At 42.4% G+C, this 18,917-nt stretch overlaps 2 protein-coding genes across 9 annotated transcripts in view; one reads left to right on the top strand and one right to left on the bottom strand.

Annotated features, from left to right (window-relative positions):
- FAM118A (family with sequence similarity 118 member A) overlaps window positions 1–11,952 on the top strand; it is a 31,979-nt gene extending 20,027 nt beyond the window's left edge. For 4 of the 6 annotated variants that reach the window (XM_073316057.2, XM_073316047.2, XM_073316028.2 and 1 more), the window contains 2 exons: window positions 9,272–9,355; window positions 9,606–11,952. In XM_073316057.2, coding sequence (XP_073172158.1) covers window positions 9,272–9,355; window positions 9,606–9,730 — 209 coding nt within the window. In that variant the 3' untranslated portion in view covers window positions 9,731–11,952. Of the gene's footprint in view, window positions 1–9,271; window positions 9,356–9,605 lie in introns of those variants that run through there. The other 2 variants (XR_012155484.2, XR_012155485.2) reach the window with 2 other exon arrangements.
- An 829-nt stretch (window positions 11,953–12,781) lies between these two features.
- SMC1B (structural maintenance of chromosomes 1B) overlaps window positions 12,782–18,917 on the bottom strand; it is a 64,051-nt gene continuing 57,915 nt past the window's right edge. For all 3 annotated transcript variants that reach the window (XM_073315998.2, XM_073316012.2, XM_073316005.2), the window contains 2 exons: window positions 13,292–13,402; window positions 12,782–12,950 (listed from right to left, as the gene is read on the bottom strand). In XM_073315998.2, the coding sequence (XP_073172099.1) occupies window positions 12,840–12,950; window positions 13,292–13,402 (222 nt within the window). In that variant the 3' untranslated portion in view covers window positions 12,782–12,839. The remainder of the gene's footprint in view (window positions 12,951–13,291; window positions 13,403–18,917) is intronic.

The following is an 18,917-nucleotide window of genomic DNA, read 5'->3' as shown; positions in this document are numbered from 1 at the left end:
GAAGCTGCTGTTATAGCATGATGCTTGGTAAACATGTGTATGTAGGACCATGTAGCAGCAAATATCCAAATTTGAAATGTCATTAAGAAATGCCACTGAAGTCACTTGAACCCTTGTTGAATGACCCTGCAGGGTGTGGCCTGAGCTACTCAGTAAGCTGTATTAATTAATGCAGGAGGTTATCCACTTGGAAATCTGCTGTACTGCTGCTGGCTGATCTTTCATCATATCTGCGAAAGAAATGAAAAGCTGCTTGTCATTGAAAAAAGCTTAGTCCTTGCCTGATAAAAAGGCAGACACCATTTCATGTCTAAGGTATGAAGCTGTTGTTTCTTAGGATAGGAATGTGGCTTGGGAAAGAATATGGGTAGGTAAATAACTTCAGTTTAGGTGAAATTGCAAAACCACTTGATTTAAAAACTTCCAATGTGGACTCAAGTATATTTAATCCATGAAGAACTATGTGTACAGGGGCCCTGCCATAAGGGCCACTATTTCACTGACTCTCATGGAAGATATTGCAACAAGAAAGGAAATCTTCTGGGAAAGAAGGGACAAGGAGAAGCATCTGTGAAGGCAGCCAATGCACTGTTAAGATCCCACAAAGAAATAAATTCCTTCCCTAGTGGGAACAGGTAAATGATATCCTTCAGAAATCTTCCTACCATAGGGTTTGAGAACAAGCTCTGCTTGGATTGCTGCCAAATAAATCTTTAACAAGCTAAGAGATAGCCCTGAAGATTTCAAATGTGGCAAGTAGCCTAACATGTCCTGAATAGGAGCTGACTTGGTGTAGCCTGATCTATAGTTTATTAATACAAATTCCCAGTTTTACTTTGTGGGTTGATAAGTTCTTCTCCCAAGATCAGGCCCAGTATTTTTAAAATTATTATATAGTTGGACACCACGATGTGCACAGGTGCAACACTTGCACTACAGGAACTTTTATAATTTAAATAAATAATTTATTAATACATTTAGCAAAGTCTTATACACTCTAACTCAGTAGGGTAAATAGAGATAATACAGAAAGTACATCTGAACAGCCACACTTTCACCATTCCATGTAGACAACTGGAAATGTTAGCTAGTACCTTCCTCATCACCAAAACCTTCCTCATCTTCACCAGTGGCCATCATTCTGGGCCCTCCCAAGGGCTACATTTCTCTCTCTTACTGCTCTCCCAGGCTGGGATGCCACTTTTATAATATGTTACACTGACGTTATCATGTCTAATGCATATTCAGTACGGGTTTCTCCACTTTTCCTTATTTGTATTTCCTCCCCTTACTAATGTTAAGGTGTCCTTCTATAGGTTAGTGTATTTATGATTTCACCCCATTATTATATACATCAGTTTGTTACCATGCATTCTTGAGGTCAGATGTTCGTTCAAAAACCTTCCAGAAGCTGGTGTAAGTGCATGTTCTGTGGTTGGCTAATGTCATTATGGACAAAATTCCCCCCCACCCCTTCTATTTCCCCAAAACTTATGAGTTACTTAAATTTATCTATGCCAGAGTTTGTAGGCCTCAAGCAAACTGGCGAAGCCAGTGTCTTACAGGATACAAGCCTGTAGGTTCCTTGCATTACTGCTGAATATAATAAAGCAGAATATACTGCAAAGCAGAGATTAGAATAGAGGGAAACAAACCCACTGGGTTGAATTCCTTTTGATGTTGTCCAGATCAGGAAAATCCTTCCGCTTGGCCAAATAAGTAGACCTCGTAGATTATTTTCTACTGTGAATCAGGATTTCTTGAACTGCTTGCGAACACTGCTCTTATCCCCATCTAAGTATGCACCAACCGCATTGCGAGGTGTAGTCTGCTCAGCACTGGATGCACAACTGGACTGTGGTGTCAGTAGGTCAGGCAGTGGAGGAAGGGATCTGGGAAGTCAAACTCTCCGATTGTGGAGGTTGAAGAACCAGCACTGTCTTGGTCAACCAGCATAGTGAGAGTCATCTTGGCCTGGTCCAGCTTCAACTTGAGGATCACCTGAGAAATGAGGGCAATAGGAGGGAACACGTACCTCACAGGCCCCATCCATTTCAGATGAAAGCCTTCGTTTAGAGACCTGGATTGCATCAGACTTGCGGATAAAATCGGCAGCACTTCCTATTGTCCTCTGTTGCACACAGGTTGACCAACAGAATACCCCATTCCCTGAAGATGGACCTGACCATGCTGCTCTTCAGGCACCACTTGTAGTTCTTGGAGAAAGTCCTACTGAGACAACCAGCCAACTGGTTTTGCAAACCAAGTAAATGTGAGGCTGTGAGCATGATGCCTTCACAAATGCAGAAGTGTCAGAACCTTACTGCTTTCTGACAAAGTTGCCTGGAGTGAGCTTCCTTCTGCTTCTTCACATAATATATAGCAGTGGTATTGTCAATAAGTATGTGAACTGGTGCTCCCTTGATCCGATCCCAAAAGGCTTGACAGGCATTGAAGGTGGCTTGAAGTTTGAGAGTGTTGATATATAAAGATGCTTCCTGTTCCGACTGTAAACCGTAGACTGTGTGATGATCCTGTATATGCCCCACAACCAGTTTTGGTTGGAGAATGGGAAAGAGGACACCCTGACATAAATTGATCTGATTTGTCCACCACTGCAAAGAGTCCAGTGTCTTGATACTCCGATAAGCCTGTCTGAAGTGTGGTAGCTTTGGCAAAAAAACAACTCCAACCAAAACTGGAGAGGCCAAAGACAAATCTCGCATGTGGGAGATGCATGCAGCCACATGGCCTAGCAACTTCTGGCATACCTGGACCACAGTCAAAAGTTGAGACTGGAGGTCCATACACAGGCATTGAATATTCTGGATTCATTTAAATGGGAGAGAAATTCTCAAATTCATAGCCTAGTAGGGCCCAGAGAACTTCTACTTTTTGAGCTGGAATCAGCAGTAACTGTTCCCTGTTCAAAATCAGTCCTAGATGATTGAAAAGGTCCAGTGTGAAATGAACCTGTTCCTTGGATGTGCACCTCTGCAGCCAGCTATCTTGAAGTAGAAAGATGTGAATTCCCTTCTTTATAAGATGTGCACAGCAGTGGTGGCAGCCTTTGGTAAAGATGCATGGGGCACCTATTAGGAATCTCAGGAACTCCATGTGGCTTGGGAGAATCACCACATGAAAGCAGGCATCTTGGAGATTGAGTGTGGCAAATCAGTCGTCATTCAAGGCAGGAAGTATCATAGCTAGATTAACTATGTGAAATTTGATGTATTTGTTGAGACCACAAAGATTGAGACTGAACGTTACCCCTTCCTTGGATGTGGGAATAAGGAAGTACCGGGAGTAGAATCCGCTTCCCTAATGCTGCAGAGGGACCTTCTCCACAGATCCCAAAGGATCTGGACTTGCTGAAGAAGCAATGACTCATGATGTAAAGGAACAGGGTAGGAGTGTGTGAAAGTGGAATGAATAGGATTTGAGTGGCATAACCCAGTCCTAGTGTTTAGGACCCACTTGTTTGAGGTTATTGAGCCCCAAGCACTGAGGAAGTGGGTCAGCCTGTCCCCAAATAGGGAAGGGGGGAATTGTATGAATTCCTACAACTGGTGTGCAGCCCTCAACGGGCATGTCAAAATGACTGTTAGCCTGTCTTTCATTAGCTGCTGGCAATCTGTTGGAAACTAAAACCTGAGGGTCTTCTCCGGTGAGGCTTATGCTGCTTCTTGGAAGAGTCGTGTTGTCTCATGGAGTAGGAGGCCTGTCCAAAATATGGTTGGGGGTACTGGTTAAATTGTTGCTGACTCCCATAATGGAGTCTTTTAGCTGCTGGGGTATAAGCACCTAAGGACTGTAACATGGCCCTAGAGTTTTTAAATGAATAATGTTTCATACACTTTATCAGAGAACAGAGATTGTCCACCGAACAGTAAGTCTTCTGTAGTTTGTGCATCAGAAGTAATACCAGAATTCTGCAGCCAGGATGCCCACCTCAAGGTTATAGCAGAGGCCATAAGCCTGGATGAGGTGTCCGTCACATCAAGTGCTGACGGCAGTGAAGTCTTTTCTATTAGACAAGCCTCCCCCAGAAAGCTTTAAACTCCTCCCTAACATCCTCTAGCAGTTTCTTTATAAACGAATTTGGATACCTTGTTCCAATTTAATAAAAACATCTTTAGATGAGACTGTGTGCTGATTAGTGATGCACATCTGCAAGGACGAGGTGGAATAAACTTTTCTGCCCATTAAATCCAATTTCTTGGCCTCTTTATTATTTGGGGTAGACTTATCTATCTTGTCACATCCTCTTATTTGCAGCAGTTACCACAAGCAAATTGGGAGCAGAGTGTGAATAGAAACACTCTACTCCCTGCATGAGAACATAGTAACATTCATTGGTATGTAGGCATGTTCTACAGGGACTTTGCTGACTTCAACAGCCTCCTTTATAGGGAGGGCTACCTTTCCTGGAACTGAAGATTGCAGAATGACCAGCAGTTTCTCGGCATTCATGTGGATAAACTCAACTTGGACGTACACAGCTGCAGACAGTCTCCTTAGAAGGTTCTCTGGAACTGGAAAAGATGAGTCAGGGATCATGGAATCATCAGGTGAAGAGTATAATGGGGTGGAGGAACAGGAACCCCTTCCTAAGTTAATGGTTATTCCTCCTGCAGTATTGGTATTTCTGCTTCTGCCACATCAGCCTGTACCTCCTTTCCAGGTAGGGCTGATGGTAAACAACCATATGGTTCAGTAATCTGTGTCGAGTGAATTGTTTACCTGGATCTCAAAGAATATGGGGTACTCCACAGATGCCAGTGTGGAAATGAGTACAGCATCAAAGGCCAGTGGGCACTGTGTGCCAAGCACCCTGTCTCCAGAATGATCTTGGTACTGATAATGGTTCTTCAAAGGGGATCTAGAGGATTCGCAAGACTAGGCTCTGCGAGAGGATGGAGAAGATTATGCTGATCCTGACCTCGAGTATAATGAGCCGCCCAAATAGTCTGCTGATAACGGTGGAGCAATCCCTACAGTTCAGTGCTGCATCAGAATTTTGGCCAGTACTGAAGATTGCACCGTCACTAATCAGGTACTCAAATTGTAACCACGTTCAGCACTGGGAAAAACATCAATTCCAGGATCACTGTCAGTGCCGAAGGGGAAATCTGTGTCAGATCGGGAGCTGGTTACATAGATGTTGAGCAGGTTAACAAAGTGCTAGGTACCAAAAACAGCATTGGTACCATAGATGGAAGCTTGCCTCTCTCGTAGACCCCTAAGAAACAACTGACACAGTGTGTGCTGGGACTGACAGGACCTGAGATGTCCATACCCAACTCAATGGCAGTTCAGCAGACAGTGCTGGGTTGACATATGGTCTGATATTGCATTGACACCAGAAAGAAGGTAGAGCACCCTGCTCTAAGTCACCAGGAGAAGTATGGTGACATTCCCTGTGGTGTGTAGAAAAGGGGTAAGAATTTCTTTGAGCCTTGGAATAGCTCAGATTTGCTTTGTGTCCTCTTCCTCAGAAGAAGGGGATTGATCCCTTCTTCTCTGCAGAGGAGTCTATCTCAGGCAGCCTCTCACGGGTCTGCATAAGCTTTAAAGACTGATGGGGCTGATAGTCCACAGCAGCAGCCCCTGAAGCAGAGTCTGGCCCAGGGCTTGCTCCATGAGATTCTGTTTTAGTGTAAGTCTCAGGTCACCTGAATCCTGTTTAAAGGAGCAACATTGCTACACACAACAAACAGCATGTGGGGGGGGGTGCATGTGTTCATTATTGGGAATAGCCACCCCACAGTGAGTGCTTTTAAACCCTGGTGAGGGCATAGTACTATATAACATGGAGACTAAAGCTAGCTAACAACTATAGGATCCTAACTATTTAAAAATCCTCATTCTAAAAACATGAGGAAAAATACCATCTGGGAGGCTCTGACTCTAGCTGCAGGAGGTGAGACAGAGTGTAAGCGTCGCTCCTATAGGTACTGCTAACTTGGGTATACTGAGTGCATGCACCCTGCATGGAATAAATGTCCGCAACCACAGCAGCCTGGACAAAAGCAACACTGGGTGAAATGTGCCCAGTCTCTTTCCTACCAGGAAGAACACCCAAAAAAAATTCCTCAGGAAAAGTAACACTGGCCTTCACGGACTGCTTTCTAGTTCAGGGAAAGGTGGAAAGATAAGATGGATGCAGCAGGAGAACTTGAAAATCAATGGGGAATGACTGTTTTGAGAACCTATCAAATGCAGGGGTTTTTTTTAATTTGATTTAGAAGCCTTAAACTGAAAAAAAGTTCTACCCTATTTTCCCATAAAAATAGCAATCTCAGGTTGGTTTGAGAGGTTTTTTTCTTCTTACCTTTTTTGGTCACAGTACACAAAGGCATCTTATTGAAGTGTTGAACTAACCATGTCAGAAATAGGAAAGATACCATCAATCCACTGGGGTACCCTTCTCTGTTGCACAGATTCTGATGCTTTTGCTGGTGCTCTTGTATGTGATTTGCCCCTTAAAAGTGGGAATACCATTTTAAAAAACATTACAGAGGCTAAGGAGCAGGGGAAGAGCAGAGCTGGGTGTGAGTAATCGTGTTTGAGGTCTCTTGCTCATACAGTCATCCTCTAAACTTTAAAAGCCTTGCTGAAGTAGTTTTCCAGCTGTGCAACACCATGGTGCACTCTCCTCCCTCCAGCGAACATTTTAGTGCACATAGCCATTAACCTTGTTGGAGAGGGCAGGCCAATGATATGAACTAGAAACTTCCGCATCCAAACATCACTTGGATGAAAGCTACTACTGGGTTCAGTAAAACAGCAAGCTCAGCTGATCTGGCATATGTGACGGGTTGGATCACAGAAATCCCTTTAGGACTGCCACCTGATGTGCCTAGACTACTTCTGAATCCATTTTCCCTGCCAGCTTGGGACTTCAGTACCTTGCCTTGTTTGAGCCAGACATGCTTGTCTGCTGCAAACACAGATCCAAGTCTGAACCACATCCCCCACAAGCTGCAGGCTTAACTGAAAACAGCTTAAGACGAGCTCCTGTCTCCAGCACTCAGATATCCAGCTCCCAGTGGGGTCCAAACCCCAAATAAATCCATTTTACTCTGTATAAAGCTTATAGAGGGTAAACTCAAAGTGTTTGCGCTCTATAACACAGAGAGATGCACTGCTGTTTGCCCCCCGCCAGATATTAATACATACTCTGGGTTTATTAATTAGCAAAAAGTGATTTTACTAAATACAAAAAGTAGGATTTAAGTGGTTCCAAGTAATAACAGACAGAACAAAGTAAATTACCAAACAAAATAAAACATGCAAGTCTAAGCCTAATACACTAGGAAACTAAATGCAGGCAAATCTCACCCTCGGAGATGTTCCAATAAGCTTCTTTGACGTGGACTAGGCCGCACTTAAGGGAGCACAGAAACAAGGGTCAACTGACATGAGCATGCCCATACTATGGGCCAGACATGCTGCTGAGGAACACAGTAAAAGGAGTGGAAAGTGTCAGGTGTCTCAGGGAGCAGAGGGGGAACAGAATCACTGCACAAAACCCTCAGGTTGTCCTGATGTATTTAGGGTTTTTTTTGTTGTTGGTTTTATAAACTGTGGCTTAGGTGTCCATGGTGTTGGCAGAGAGAGGGAACTGGAGTTCAGAACTGGCAGCACCACAACTAGGATTAGCTAATGCCCTTTCTGGAACAACTGGGGCAAAACACCTGGTTGCTGTGGGCAGGCTGAAAGGAGCGGGGCATTCAGTCCTTTGTGATCTTCCTGCCCCTTTGACGTACCAGCCTCTTGGAGACATTCCTGGATACCATATTTCACCCCAGGCCGAAGGGGAAAAAATAGCCAAGGACCTCCAGCTTGTTGCTTCCTAAAGGCCAGACCTTGCTGAATTTCTGCTCCCAAGTAGCTCCTGCTGGAGTCAACCCTTGTTGCTGTTTCATTTTGGGCTAAAACACCAAGTAGCCAGAAAAACAACTTTCTTGGAGATTATGTGAAGCAAGATGTTTCTGCTGAATTTCTGCCCTAAATAGCATACGGCTTGCTTGCCACATTGCCATATAGTGGAGTGGGGGAGGTGGCATACTACTGCACAGCTGGGCCATGAACAGGAGCCTGTTGGATCCTAACTGGTCCTGCAAACTCATGTTCTCAAAAATTCTCTCCCGACCAGGAGGCACTAAGCAGAGAGGAACAAATATAAACTATAACAGAAAAAAACCTGCTCATCCACAGAGAGGGGAAGCCTAGAGCAGTGGTTTTCAAATTTTTTTCTGGCAACCTAGTTTAAAAAAATTGATGCCTGTGACCCAACAGAGCTGGGAATGAGGGGTTTGGGGGTGTGGGAGGGGCTCAGGGCTGGGGCAGAGGGTTGGGGTGTGGGAGGCATCAGGGCTCTGAGGTGGGGCTGGGGGATGAGGGGTAGGGGGCCTCAGGGCTAGGGCAGGGGATTACCTCGGGCAGCTCCCAGTCAGCAGCGCAGCAGGGGTGTTAAGGCAGGCTTCCTACCTGTCCTGGCACTGCAGAGCGCCCCAAATGCGGTCAGCAGCAGGTCCAGCTCCGAGGCGCACAAGTGGCTCGCATGGCTCTTGCCCGTGGGCACCACCCCTAGCTCCCATTGGCTGGTTCCTGGCCAATGGCAGTGCAGAGCTGGTGCTCAGGGCAGGGGCAGTGCTTAGAGCCCCGTGGTCCCCGGCCTAGGAGACGGACCTGCTGCTGGCTGCTTCCAGGGTGCAGCGCAGCGTCAGAACAGGTAGCGACCAGCCTGCCTTAGCTGGGTAGCACCACCAACAGGACTTTTATGGCCCGGTCAGCTGTGCTAACCAGAGCCGCCGCGACCCAGTACTAGGTTGTGATCTGCAGTTTGAAAACCACTTGCCTGGAGGAACTACCTGCTAAAGTGGAGGTGAAATAGTGGGGATTTGAAGGTAATCAGTTCTCTGAACAGCTCTACCTGCTAGCAGTACATTGTAAAGCAACAGGTGTTTTTAAAGACTTGCTTGGAAAATGAGGGAGCACCGATTGTCCACAAGCCAAAATAAATTGGTTAGTCTCTAAAGTGCCACAAGTACTCCTTTAAGGAGTACAGTGTAACTCACTGCACAACAGAAGGCAGGATCTTTGGTTACAAGACCCAAATAGAAGAGCTTCCAGCTGGACCAATACTACTTGTGTGTCGCTTAATATGTGATGCTTGAAATAATGTGTTTAAAAATAACACAAGAAGGATTTTAATATAGCTGTACATAATTTTTTTTTTTAATTCAAGTTATCTGTTTTGCAGGGACTTCATGTGTGGACTGTGCAAAGAGAAAGTTAGGAGAAAATGACCTGGATCTTTCTAAGAGAGTCAAACAAGCAGCTAATGGTATTCTCACCCCCTAATAAATAAAATCTTAAAACTCCAAGATGCTTAAAAACAATCTCTGAAAAGTTTTCAGAGCTAATTATTTCCAGGGCTAAAGTGGATTAAAAAGTTCATAATCTCTCAATACATTTCCAGGGGGTGTAAGTGGTTGCAAGCCAGTTTAAATACCTAACTGGATTAGGTAATAGTCAGTTTATTACGAATCTATGAGTGACTTATTTACAACTTCTTTTTTTTTGGTTCTCGTCAGTTGATACCTCTGCTGATGACCTGGGCGTTGTAAAGAAGTTTGAAACCCAAGTGCAGGGCAACTGCGCAGGACTGCTGGACGGGGAAACAGAGAACTGGGCTCTCACTACTCCAGAATTTCAGTGACTTTCTCTACCTGGCATTGACTGTAACAGGCCTGCTTCCTGGCAACAACAACAACTTGGAATGGCATTAAGAGTTTACCTTCACACACCGTAGTAGGCTGCTGCTCTTAGCAATTTTTTTTCTCTCCCAAAGTGAACTAGTCTCAGTCAAGAGCAGGGAGTAGCTGGGGTTAGAACGTGAGCTAAAAGCTTTTAGGTTACAGTCAGAATGTTAGCTTCTAAGGTTAAAGTAAAAGTTTGAAAAATATAGACAAGGATTCATTTCCACACCACCAGAAAAAGGCAGTGTTAAGTATACCTAAACTAAAAGTTAGAGAAGGGTGGGGTTTAAACACTTGAAAGTGAAACTGGCACAGCCTATAAAGAGACACTAAGTAGAAAGTAAGGTTGAAATTAATTTATTTTTAAAGAACTGCAAACAAGCATAGCACCTTGTGTGTCTGTTGTTCAGACAACTTGTTTGCATGTTTTATTTCTTCCCCACCCACCCCCTTTTTCCATCTACTTTCTTCTTCCTGGTTCCTCTTCCAAGCTGCTCTATGCCCCTGCACCTTTCACTGAGTCAGTTAAGCTCCATATGCCCAGAGGGCTGTCAGCACAAAGCTACTTACAGGATCTGAACCTTGAACTATAAGCTCCTTGGAGCATGCACCATCTTCATGTTTTATAAAGCCCAAATACCTGACCTATACACCTGTACTATGAATATTTCAGTTTTCACTTGTCATCTGGTACTTTTTAGTATCAATTAACATTGGGGAAAATGAGGATATAAATGAAAATTGCCAACAGCAGCATACAGGCTGTTCTTTATTGACTGAGATTCACTTCACATTGGAATGAAAATATTTCAGTTTGTTTCAAGGACAGGACATGCTTTTGGTATTTCAAGTAGTGATTACAGGGATGTTTTCACTGTTGCATAGTTAAAGCAGTCCACTAATTATGTGTGGTAGAGAACTGCTACAACCCCCACCTCATCAAGTTATAACCATTTCCACTGTAGCCAATGTGATTACTCCATATGCTTAAAGTAAAACATGCTTAAGACCCTTGCTGAATCCTGTCCTTAGACTACCAAATTTAAATTCTATTGTGAGAGCTTGGATTTTTCTGAGGGGGTATCCTGTAAAACTTGTTAGTTTCTCCCAAAATTGTGTTGTCCTGGAGCAAACAGATTTCTTTAAATGAAATTCTAAAGCGTTAAAAAAATGATTCTTTAATTAGAATCAATCAGATACTGATGGCTGATTAAGTGGCTGGATTAGGCTGTCATTTTTGCATCTATTTTCCTGAGGCTGCTGTGAGCACAGTATAGTTTTGAGGTTGTGTTAACACAGCAGTCATAGGTTAAAATTACTGCAATAAACTTTTATTGAACTCTGTTCTATGGTACTTTTATGGTCCCTATCACCATAGTATCTGAGCATCTCATCCATTCAGTTGGTTCCTCAGATATAACCTATTTAACTTGTCTTTTAGTTTTCCCATGAGCAACACTACATAACTGCCTTCCCACTGCGCGCACACACACACATTTAAATTTAGGATCGATTTGATGTGAAGTGTTTTTAAATCACAAGTAAAATTAATTTTGCATTTTTTAAAACAGGTAGCACTGGAGACTCTTCAAGTCTAAACACGACTGAAAATTGCAACTTGTAAAACAGCCATTCTTGCCAATAGTGCCATACAACTGCACTGTGAAAAATGCACATCGCAGTAGTGATGGGATCTCTTATAGTTCCATGTATGCACATTAAAAGCAGAGTTGCTATGTGGCCCATTATGGCTGTGTGTGGGATTTCTTCAACATCTATTCTACTGCCAGTAGAATATGCATGTTTCAGTTATCTTATAAGGACAGACTTGCAACTGGCTTAGGGAAACATAGTTGAAAGGGATATACCTAGAATGTGACAGTTCGGTGTGATGCATTCAGTTAATCAAAAAGTAACTTGCTTTGAAATCCTGTTTTGAATAAGACTAAGTCTGGATTCCCAAGTGGAGGAAATAGACCATAAACCTAAATGTTCATTAAATGATGCATCTGGCTCTACTAATGCTACTGTAGAAATTAATTTACACATATTTATATAATTTTTTTAAAAATGGAAACTTGTGTATTTACTGAGGATTTTAGAGGCCAGGTGGAAGATAATATTGTTCATTGGACATTATGAGTAAGGGTATTGCAATCTGGCCATAAAATGTTGTGATTAATATACCTTGTCTTCCATCTGTGCTGGCTGGCTGTTTGCTAAAAGGCAGGGGGGGAACTCACCAAGGAACAGTTTTGACTGGGGGAGAGGGGAAGCTGTATACCTCTTTGTGGTTTGGCAATGAACAGCAAACATGGCCATGTAATATGCATCTCGCCTCTTTCATCAGTTCCTGGGCCTCACAGGAAGCTCTGGATTCAATTTCAGGAGAAATGTAAAGTTGGTCTTTTACGAGCATTGGAAACAGAAAATGTCTCCTTCCCTTCTAATCCATACAGTTAAAAAAAATTAAGCTACTAGAACTTGTATCTTTATATTTAACCTAACCACATCTGAAACCTTGTAGTGAGAATCTTCCTGATAAAAAGTAAAAAATGCTGTACATTTCAAGATTTTTTTCCAACATTTTAATTCTCAATATTTTAACATCAAAAAGTTACCTTTACAGATGAGGTTTGCGTTTGACAGCAGTCATATGAATTTAACATAACATCCATATTCAAAAAGTTAATCATTCTTCAGTTTTTATCTTAATAGGACCTAATAGTTTATCTTAATGCTAACCAACAAGAACATACTTAAAGAGATTAGGCACTAGTCACTAGAATTTACCAACTTCAGTAATGTCTTTCGAAAGCTTATTTTGAATTTGTAACACAACAGGAACATGTACTCCATAAAACCCTAAACAAAACTAGGTCAAGTAATACAATCATTTATTTTTCTCCAAATTTTAAGTAATGGCTTTGAGAGCTATGAAGCTAAATTCTTTGACTTCTGTACAAGAAGATTTAAAAGCAATATTCAAAAAGCTTACAAACTTGTCATAAAGGTGGCTGTAGGAATCACAATTTTGTTATTCACAGATGGCCCTGAAACTTTCATGTTTTATTCCAATGTGGAACTGTATCTGTGCTGCTCTTTTCGTTCACTGTCATCAGCGTCTGGATACACAGTAAGATCCAGAGTCAGTACCTGACTAAACATGTAATCATCTTGCTGAAAGGAGGAAGAATCAAATCAGTTTACAAGCATATATATTAAAAATAAGCATTACCTATAAGATGATGCAGTTACCAGAAGGACCACTTAACTATAAATCACTTGTTCTGGAATGCTATTAAACAATTACCAATGACTATTCCTGAATGGCACACAATGCATTTGAATCACTTAGCTCTTGATACAGTTGTTAGAGAATTTTTTTTTAAAATGAACATGGGGGGGGTCATTTCTTAAGAAATAATTGGCTGCAGCTGGAATTTTTTTTTATCGTTTAACTGCCATATGAATTTAATTTGATTGAAATCAAGACAGAAAAGAATAAAAATTATTTGTACCTCTGGACAGACTCCAATTAATGCATCTGCTCTGGAATAAAACTCCTCCTTCAGAGAAATAACGATCATCTGACACTGGTCCTGTGCCTGCTCTTTGATGAAGCTCGATACCTTTGAAGAAAAGCCACACATTTTAGGATAAGTGGGTTCTGTCAGATTTAAATCACAATTAATTAGGGAACAATGGGAAAAGAAATGAATTACTCAGTAGACAGAATTCATAAATGAATTGGGCAGGGTAAAAGGGAGACTATAACTGGCCAAGCAAGACACTGTACATGATGTAGGTTCACAGTATGACCCCACAGGTTTGGGGCTTTTAAAAATGTATATGAAAACAATCCACTTTAGAAATGTCACATTTCTAAAGTGAACATAAGGCATTTTACTTGACAATGCTTTTAAGTTAGGTGGATTTCCATGTATAAGCCATAAATTTTACAGCTTGTTACCACTTACATAATACGATGCAGATTACAAATGCATATTACTGTGCTGTTTTATGTGGCAGAAAATGGTTTTCACCAGCTGTAAAATGTTACTGCACAGAGCTAAATTTATAATTTGAGGCAAATGAAAGAGACTTCATACCACAACAGAAGATAAAATCCTAAATGAAAATTAGAAGCAACATTTTTTAAATCACACTTCTATGTGTACATTTTTATCTGCTATGTCATAAGTAGGCATAGTTGTTGAAATTATTTTGAACTGAAGATTTTAAAACCTGACTAGTTTTCAACTTTTATAAGGAGTTAGTATTATATGCACTTAAAGTTAAGGAAAGTTTTTTCTTTTAATTTTCAATTTAAAGCCCTCTAGCCTTATTAAAGCAGAAGATCTCCAAGAAGTTGGCACTAACCAGACCTTCCCCAAACTCTTTGGATCCCAATAAGTACTGTATAGATACTAATCTGTTCATATGCTTAAAGTATTTCCAAACATTATTTTCTGTAATTTGAAAACTCAAAACACTGGCAAATATATAAAGGTCCTGTCATTTGAAGGTGTCTCAGGTCTTTCCCATGGCAGGTAAGATCACCATTTACAGTTGAGGAAACTGAAGCAATGAGAAGAGTTTGAGTAGACCTCAATATTGATACAAAATAGTTATTAATGAATTTTACATAATTACAATCTTGACTGCTCTGACTGAATTTTGCAACAATTATTTTCATACATTCGCTTAGAGAATGATAGCTCACATGCTTAGGGTTTAGTGGGTTTTTTGGTTGCTTATTGTATGAAATTATTACACGATTATTCGGGCCCTACCAAATTCATGGTCCACTTTGGTCAATTTCACGGTTATAGGATTTTAAAAATTGCAAATTTCATGATTTCAACTGTTTAAATCTGAAATGTCAGTGTTGTAACTGTAGTGGGCCTGATGCAAAAAGGAGTTGTGGGAAGGTCACAAGGTCATTGTGGGGGGAGTTGCAGTACTGCTACCCTTACTTCTGTGCTACTGCTGGCAGCAGCGGCGCAGCCTTCAGAACCAGGCACCTGGAGAGCACTAGCTGCTGGCCAGGATCCCAGCTCTGAAGAGAGAGCCGCCACCAGCAGCAGCGCAGGAGTAAGTATGGCATGGTATGATATTGTCACCCTTTCTTCTGCACTGCTGCTGGTGGGGCGCTGGCCAACAGCCACTGCTCTCCAGCTGCCCAGCTCTGAAGGCAGCTGAGACTTAAGGGTGGCAATACTGCAACTCCTCCCCCCCCAAAATAACCTTGCGACCCCCCTGCGACTTCCTTTTGGGTCAGGACCCCCAATTTGAGAAATGCTGGTCTCCCCCATGAAATCTGTACAGCATAGGGTAAAAAGCACACAAAAGACCACATTTCTAATGCTGGGGACCAGATTGCATGGTCAGTGACGCGTTTTTCATGGCCGTGAATTTTGCAGGGCCCTAACTATTATTAAAGAAATTCCTAGGAAGTCTCTGCTTTTTGCCAAGTAGTGACAGGCACCAAGTGTCAAAGAGGATGACACTTCATTAGCCATAATTCCATATTTACCTCCCAGTAAGTTTACACTAACTGTGGAATGCAGTTTAACTTCCGTTTTGCTTTAATAAATATGCTACATTTTCAAACATGTATAGAACTGTTATTGTGACTGCTGCTTTGTAGAGAATATTTGATAATATTTAATTGAAAGCTGTAAAATGTACTACAAATGATAAGTTGTAAATCTAGGAACTATTAGATCAAAAGGCAAACAACCAATGAGCCTCTTCTCAAAGTACAGGACACTGCTCTGGTATACACATGATCTTTATCACAAGAAAACAAACTTAGTCAACCACATCTCTTTCTAAAATTTTACAAAGAGAATGTGAGGATGTTTTCTATGCAGGATATTCCAAAGAGGAGTGATGCCTAGGATGTGGTGCTATAGCTATAAACAAAGTCATAAAGTAGATCTATTTACCCCTCCTCTTTCATTTTAAACTCTCACAAAGAATTCTAAAAATATCCCTATTGACACAGATTTCTTTTACAAACAAGCTAAAGACTTTATTCTTCAAGAGGAGAACATTTATGGTTGGGATGTGTTTTACAGAAGATATCGAATACTTCTAACACCTCTCCTTTGAAACCTTTTTTTTTTTTTGTCTCAAATGCCTAAAATAGTTTTAGCTTCTTAAGATTTGTATTTGCAAACCTTCATAGAATATGAAAGGGTAAATCATCGTTATAGCCAACAATAAAAGATCTTAGGTATATTTAATTAATATTTATATTTCACCTCTATATCCTAATGTGTAAAGTGCTGATGTTATGGAAACTATGCAACAATAGACTGGAAAATATGCTGCAATGTGCCAGTTAATATCGCAAGATGCCAGACAGTAACATTTCAGGGGGATTCTTTAATAACCTCAAGTTGCTACAGTAACTTAGTTAATGAGAATAAAGATAACTAAGGTGTTAGCCTATGAAAAAACAAGACACCCTGAAATTAGTGGAATGTGGAAACCCACGTAAGGAAAAGGGGCTGAAACCCTTATACATGGAACAGAGGGCATCAGCGTAACACATTATAAAGGCTGTATCCTCGCCTTGGGGGGAGGAGATGCCAGGATGGCAATCACTGGTGACTATGACAGTGAAGAGAATAATGGTTCACACTTCATTCCTACCAGGAAATGTAAGTGATACCAGTATTAAGACTAGACATGCTATGTTATACCTTTCTTGCCTGTTACAGTGTTTTTGATATCAGGTTAGTAAGATTTTAATAGGACAGCTGAGAATTTGTAAGTACATCAGCTGTGATCATTGTTTCCCATGTGTTCCTAGAGTCTCCAAGGCTAATGATATTCCTAATGATGAATCTCACCCTGCTAATCCTGATACTGTAGTCATTTAGGAGGCGGAACTCTTCACCCAGGTCACTATGATTAATATAAAACCAATCAATATATTAATCCAGAAATTAATAAGGCTACATCTTGTAGTAACTTGAGTTCTTCAAGATATGTTGTCCCTATGTGTAGTGCACTTCAGGTTGTGCATGTGCTCCAAGTACTCAGGATCAGAGATTTTCCCCTAGCAGTGTGTGTGGTTTGTGCGTGCTCTCCGGCTCTCCTCATGTTCCACACCGAATGGAGAAAGGGGGCTGCTGGATTGCTGCCATTGTTGTTCCTTCTCTACCACCAGTTCCCAGTAGGGGGAAACCAGGCAGCACGGAAGGAGGGTAGGTAGTGTACTACACATAGGGACAACACATCTTGAAGAACTCAAGTGACTACAACGTGAATAACCCCTTTCTTTGAGTGACTGTCTCCAAGTATAATGCACTTCAGCTGATTCATAAAGCGTCACTTTAAATGGAGGTGTATGCCTGGAGTACTATGACACAGATTACCGAACAGCTCTGCCTAGAGAAGCTGCAGCAGTAGCTGCTTGCACTAGTCGCAGTGGCTCTCAAACTGTGGGTCAGAACCTCAAGTGGGTCCCATTTTAATGGGGTCGCCAGGGCTGGCTTAGATTTGCTGGGGCCAGAAGCCAAAGCCAAAGCCCAGGCCCCACTGTCTAGGGCCGAAGTCTGAGGGCTTCAGCCTTGGGCAGTGGGGCTGAGGTTACAGGCCCCCTGCCTGCGGCTGAAGTCCCTTGGGTTTCGGGTTTCTCCCTCCCCCCCCAGGGGCAGTGGGGCTTTGGCCCCCCGACCTGGGGTGGCAAGAATCAGGGTAGTAATTTTTGTTGTCAAAAGGGGGTTGCGGTGCAATGAAGTTTGAGAACCCCTGCACTTGTGCATAATATCTCGCAAAGATAAGAACCAAACTCCAAATTGCTGCTCTGCAGATGTCAGTAGTAGGAAAGGAAAAGGAAACCTACCAATGCTGCTTAAGCTCTAGTTAAGTGTGCTCTCACACCGCACTTAAGGGAGACATTCATTTGTAGTCAAATAGAATACACCCTCAATTCCACTTCAACAGTATCTGGGAACAAATGGCCTCTCAGTTGTTCCATGAATACTACAAAAAGACTAGGAGACTTCTGAAAATCTCTCTTCCTCTGCAGGTAAAAGGCAAGAGCCCTATGCATGTCCAGCAAGTGTCATGCTGCCTCTTCCCTGCTAGAATGAGGTTTAAGGTAAAATGCAGTGTCGGTCCCAGGATATTAGAGAGACCAGGTGGGTGAGGGAATATCTTTTACTGGACCAACTTTAGTTGGTGAGAGAAACAAGCTTGTGAGCTACACCGACCTCTTCGTCACGTTTGAGAGAAGAGCTCAGTGTAGCTTGAAAGCTTGTCTCTCTCACCAACAGAAGTTGGTCTAATAACAGGTATTACCTCACCCACCTTTTCTGTTTAAGGTAACACACACAGGTAGATAGACTTTCACATCAGCTATAGTCTCTGACACCACCTGAGGGTGGAACTTCAGATGTAGTCTCATGGATACCTAGTCCTTGTGGAAAACTCAATAGGAAAGGTCAGCCATGAGCACCTCTAGCTCCCCGACTCCTCTGTTACCTTCTTAGAGATGTAACAGAGAGTACAATGCCAGGGGCACAAACGGTTATTTAGTAAGAGTTGATCCAACAAGATTCAAGTTGCAGAGTGCTATACGTTTTGTCACTGGAGAGAAGACTCAAAGAATCACATCCTTATAGGAAGTGGATGGTAACTGGATGAGAAAGTGCAGAGCAGGTGTCTACCAGCAGATGAAATGTGCTGATGGCCACCAGGTGTATGCCATACTGTACTGGTTGTGGACACAGACCAATGCCAGCCATGCCACTAGGGGCCTGAGGTGGAGTCACATGTGCCAAACCATGCAAGTACATGCTCCCATGTGACCCAGCAGTCTCGGGCAGGTGTGGGCAGTAGTGAGCATGCAGAAATGAGATGAGGTCTACCGTGGCTCAGAACAGAATCTCAGGGAGGAAGACCCTGGCCCAAGTGGAGCTGAGTACGGCTGCAATGAACTCTATGTGTTGCACTGGAGTGGGGTTTAACTCCTTGTCATTTATTATTAGGCCCAGGTTGTGGCAGGTGGAACAGACGAGCGTGAGATGCCTCTGCACCTGATCCGAGGACTGGCCCCTTAGCAACCAATCGTTGAGGTATTGGTACATTTGGACCCCCCAGACATCACAGATAAGCAGCCACTGG

Source organism: Lepidochelys kempii, chromosome 1 (genome assembly GCF_965140285.1).
Source record: "Lepidochelys kempii isolate rLepKem1 chromosome 1, rLepKem1.hap1, whole genome shotgun sequence".
NCBI lineage: Eukaryota > Metazoa > Chordata > Testudines > Cheloniidae > Lepidochelys > Lepidochelys kempii.
This window is presented reverse-complemented; position numbering and strand designations above follow the sequence as displayed.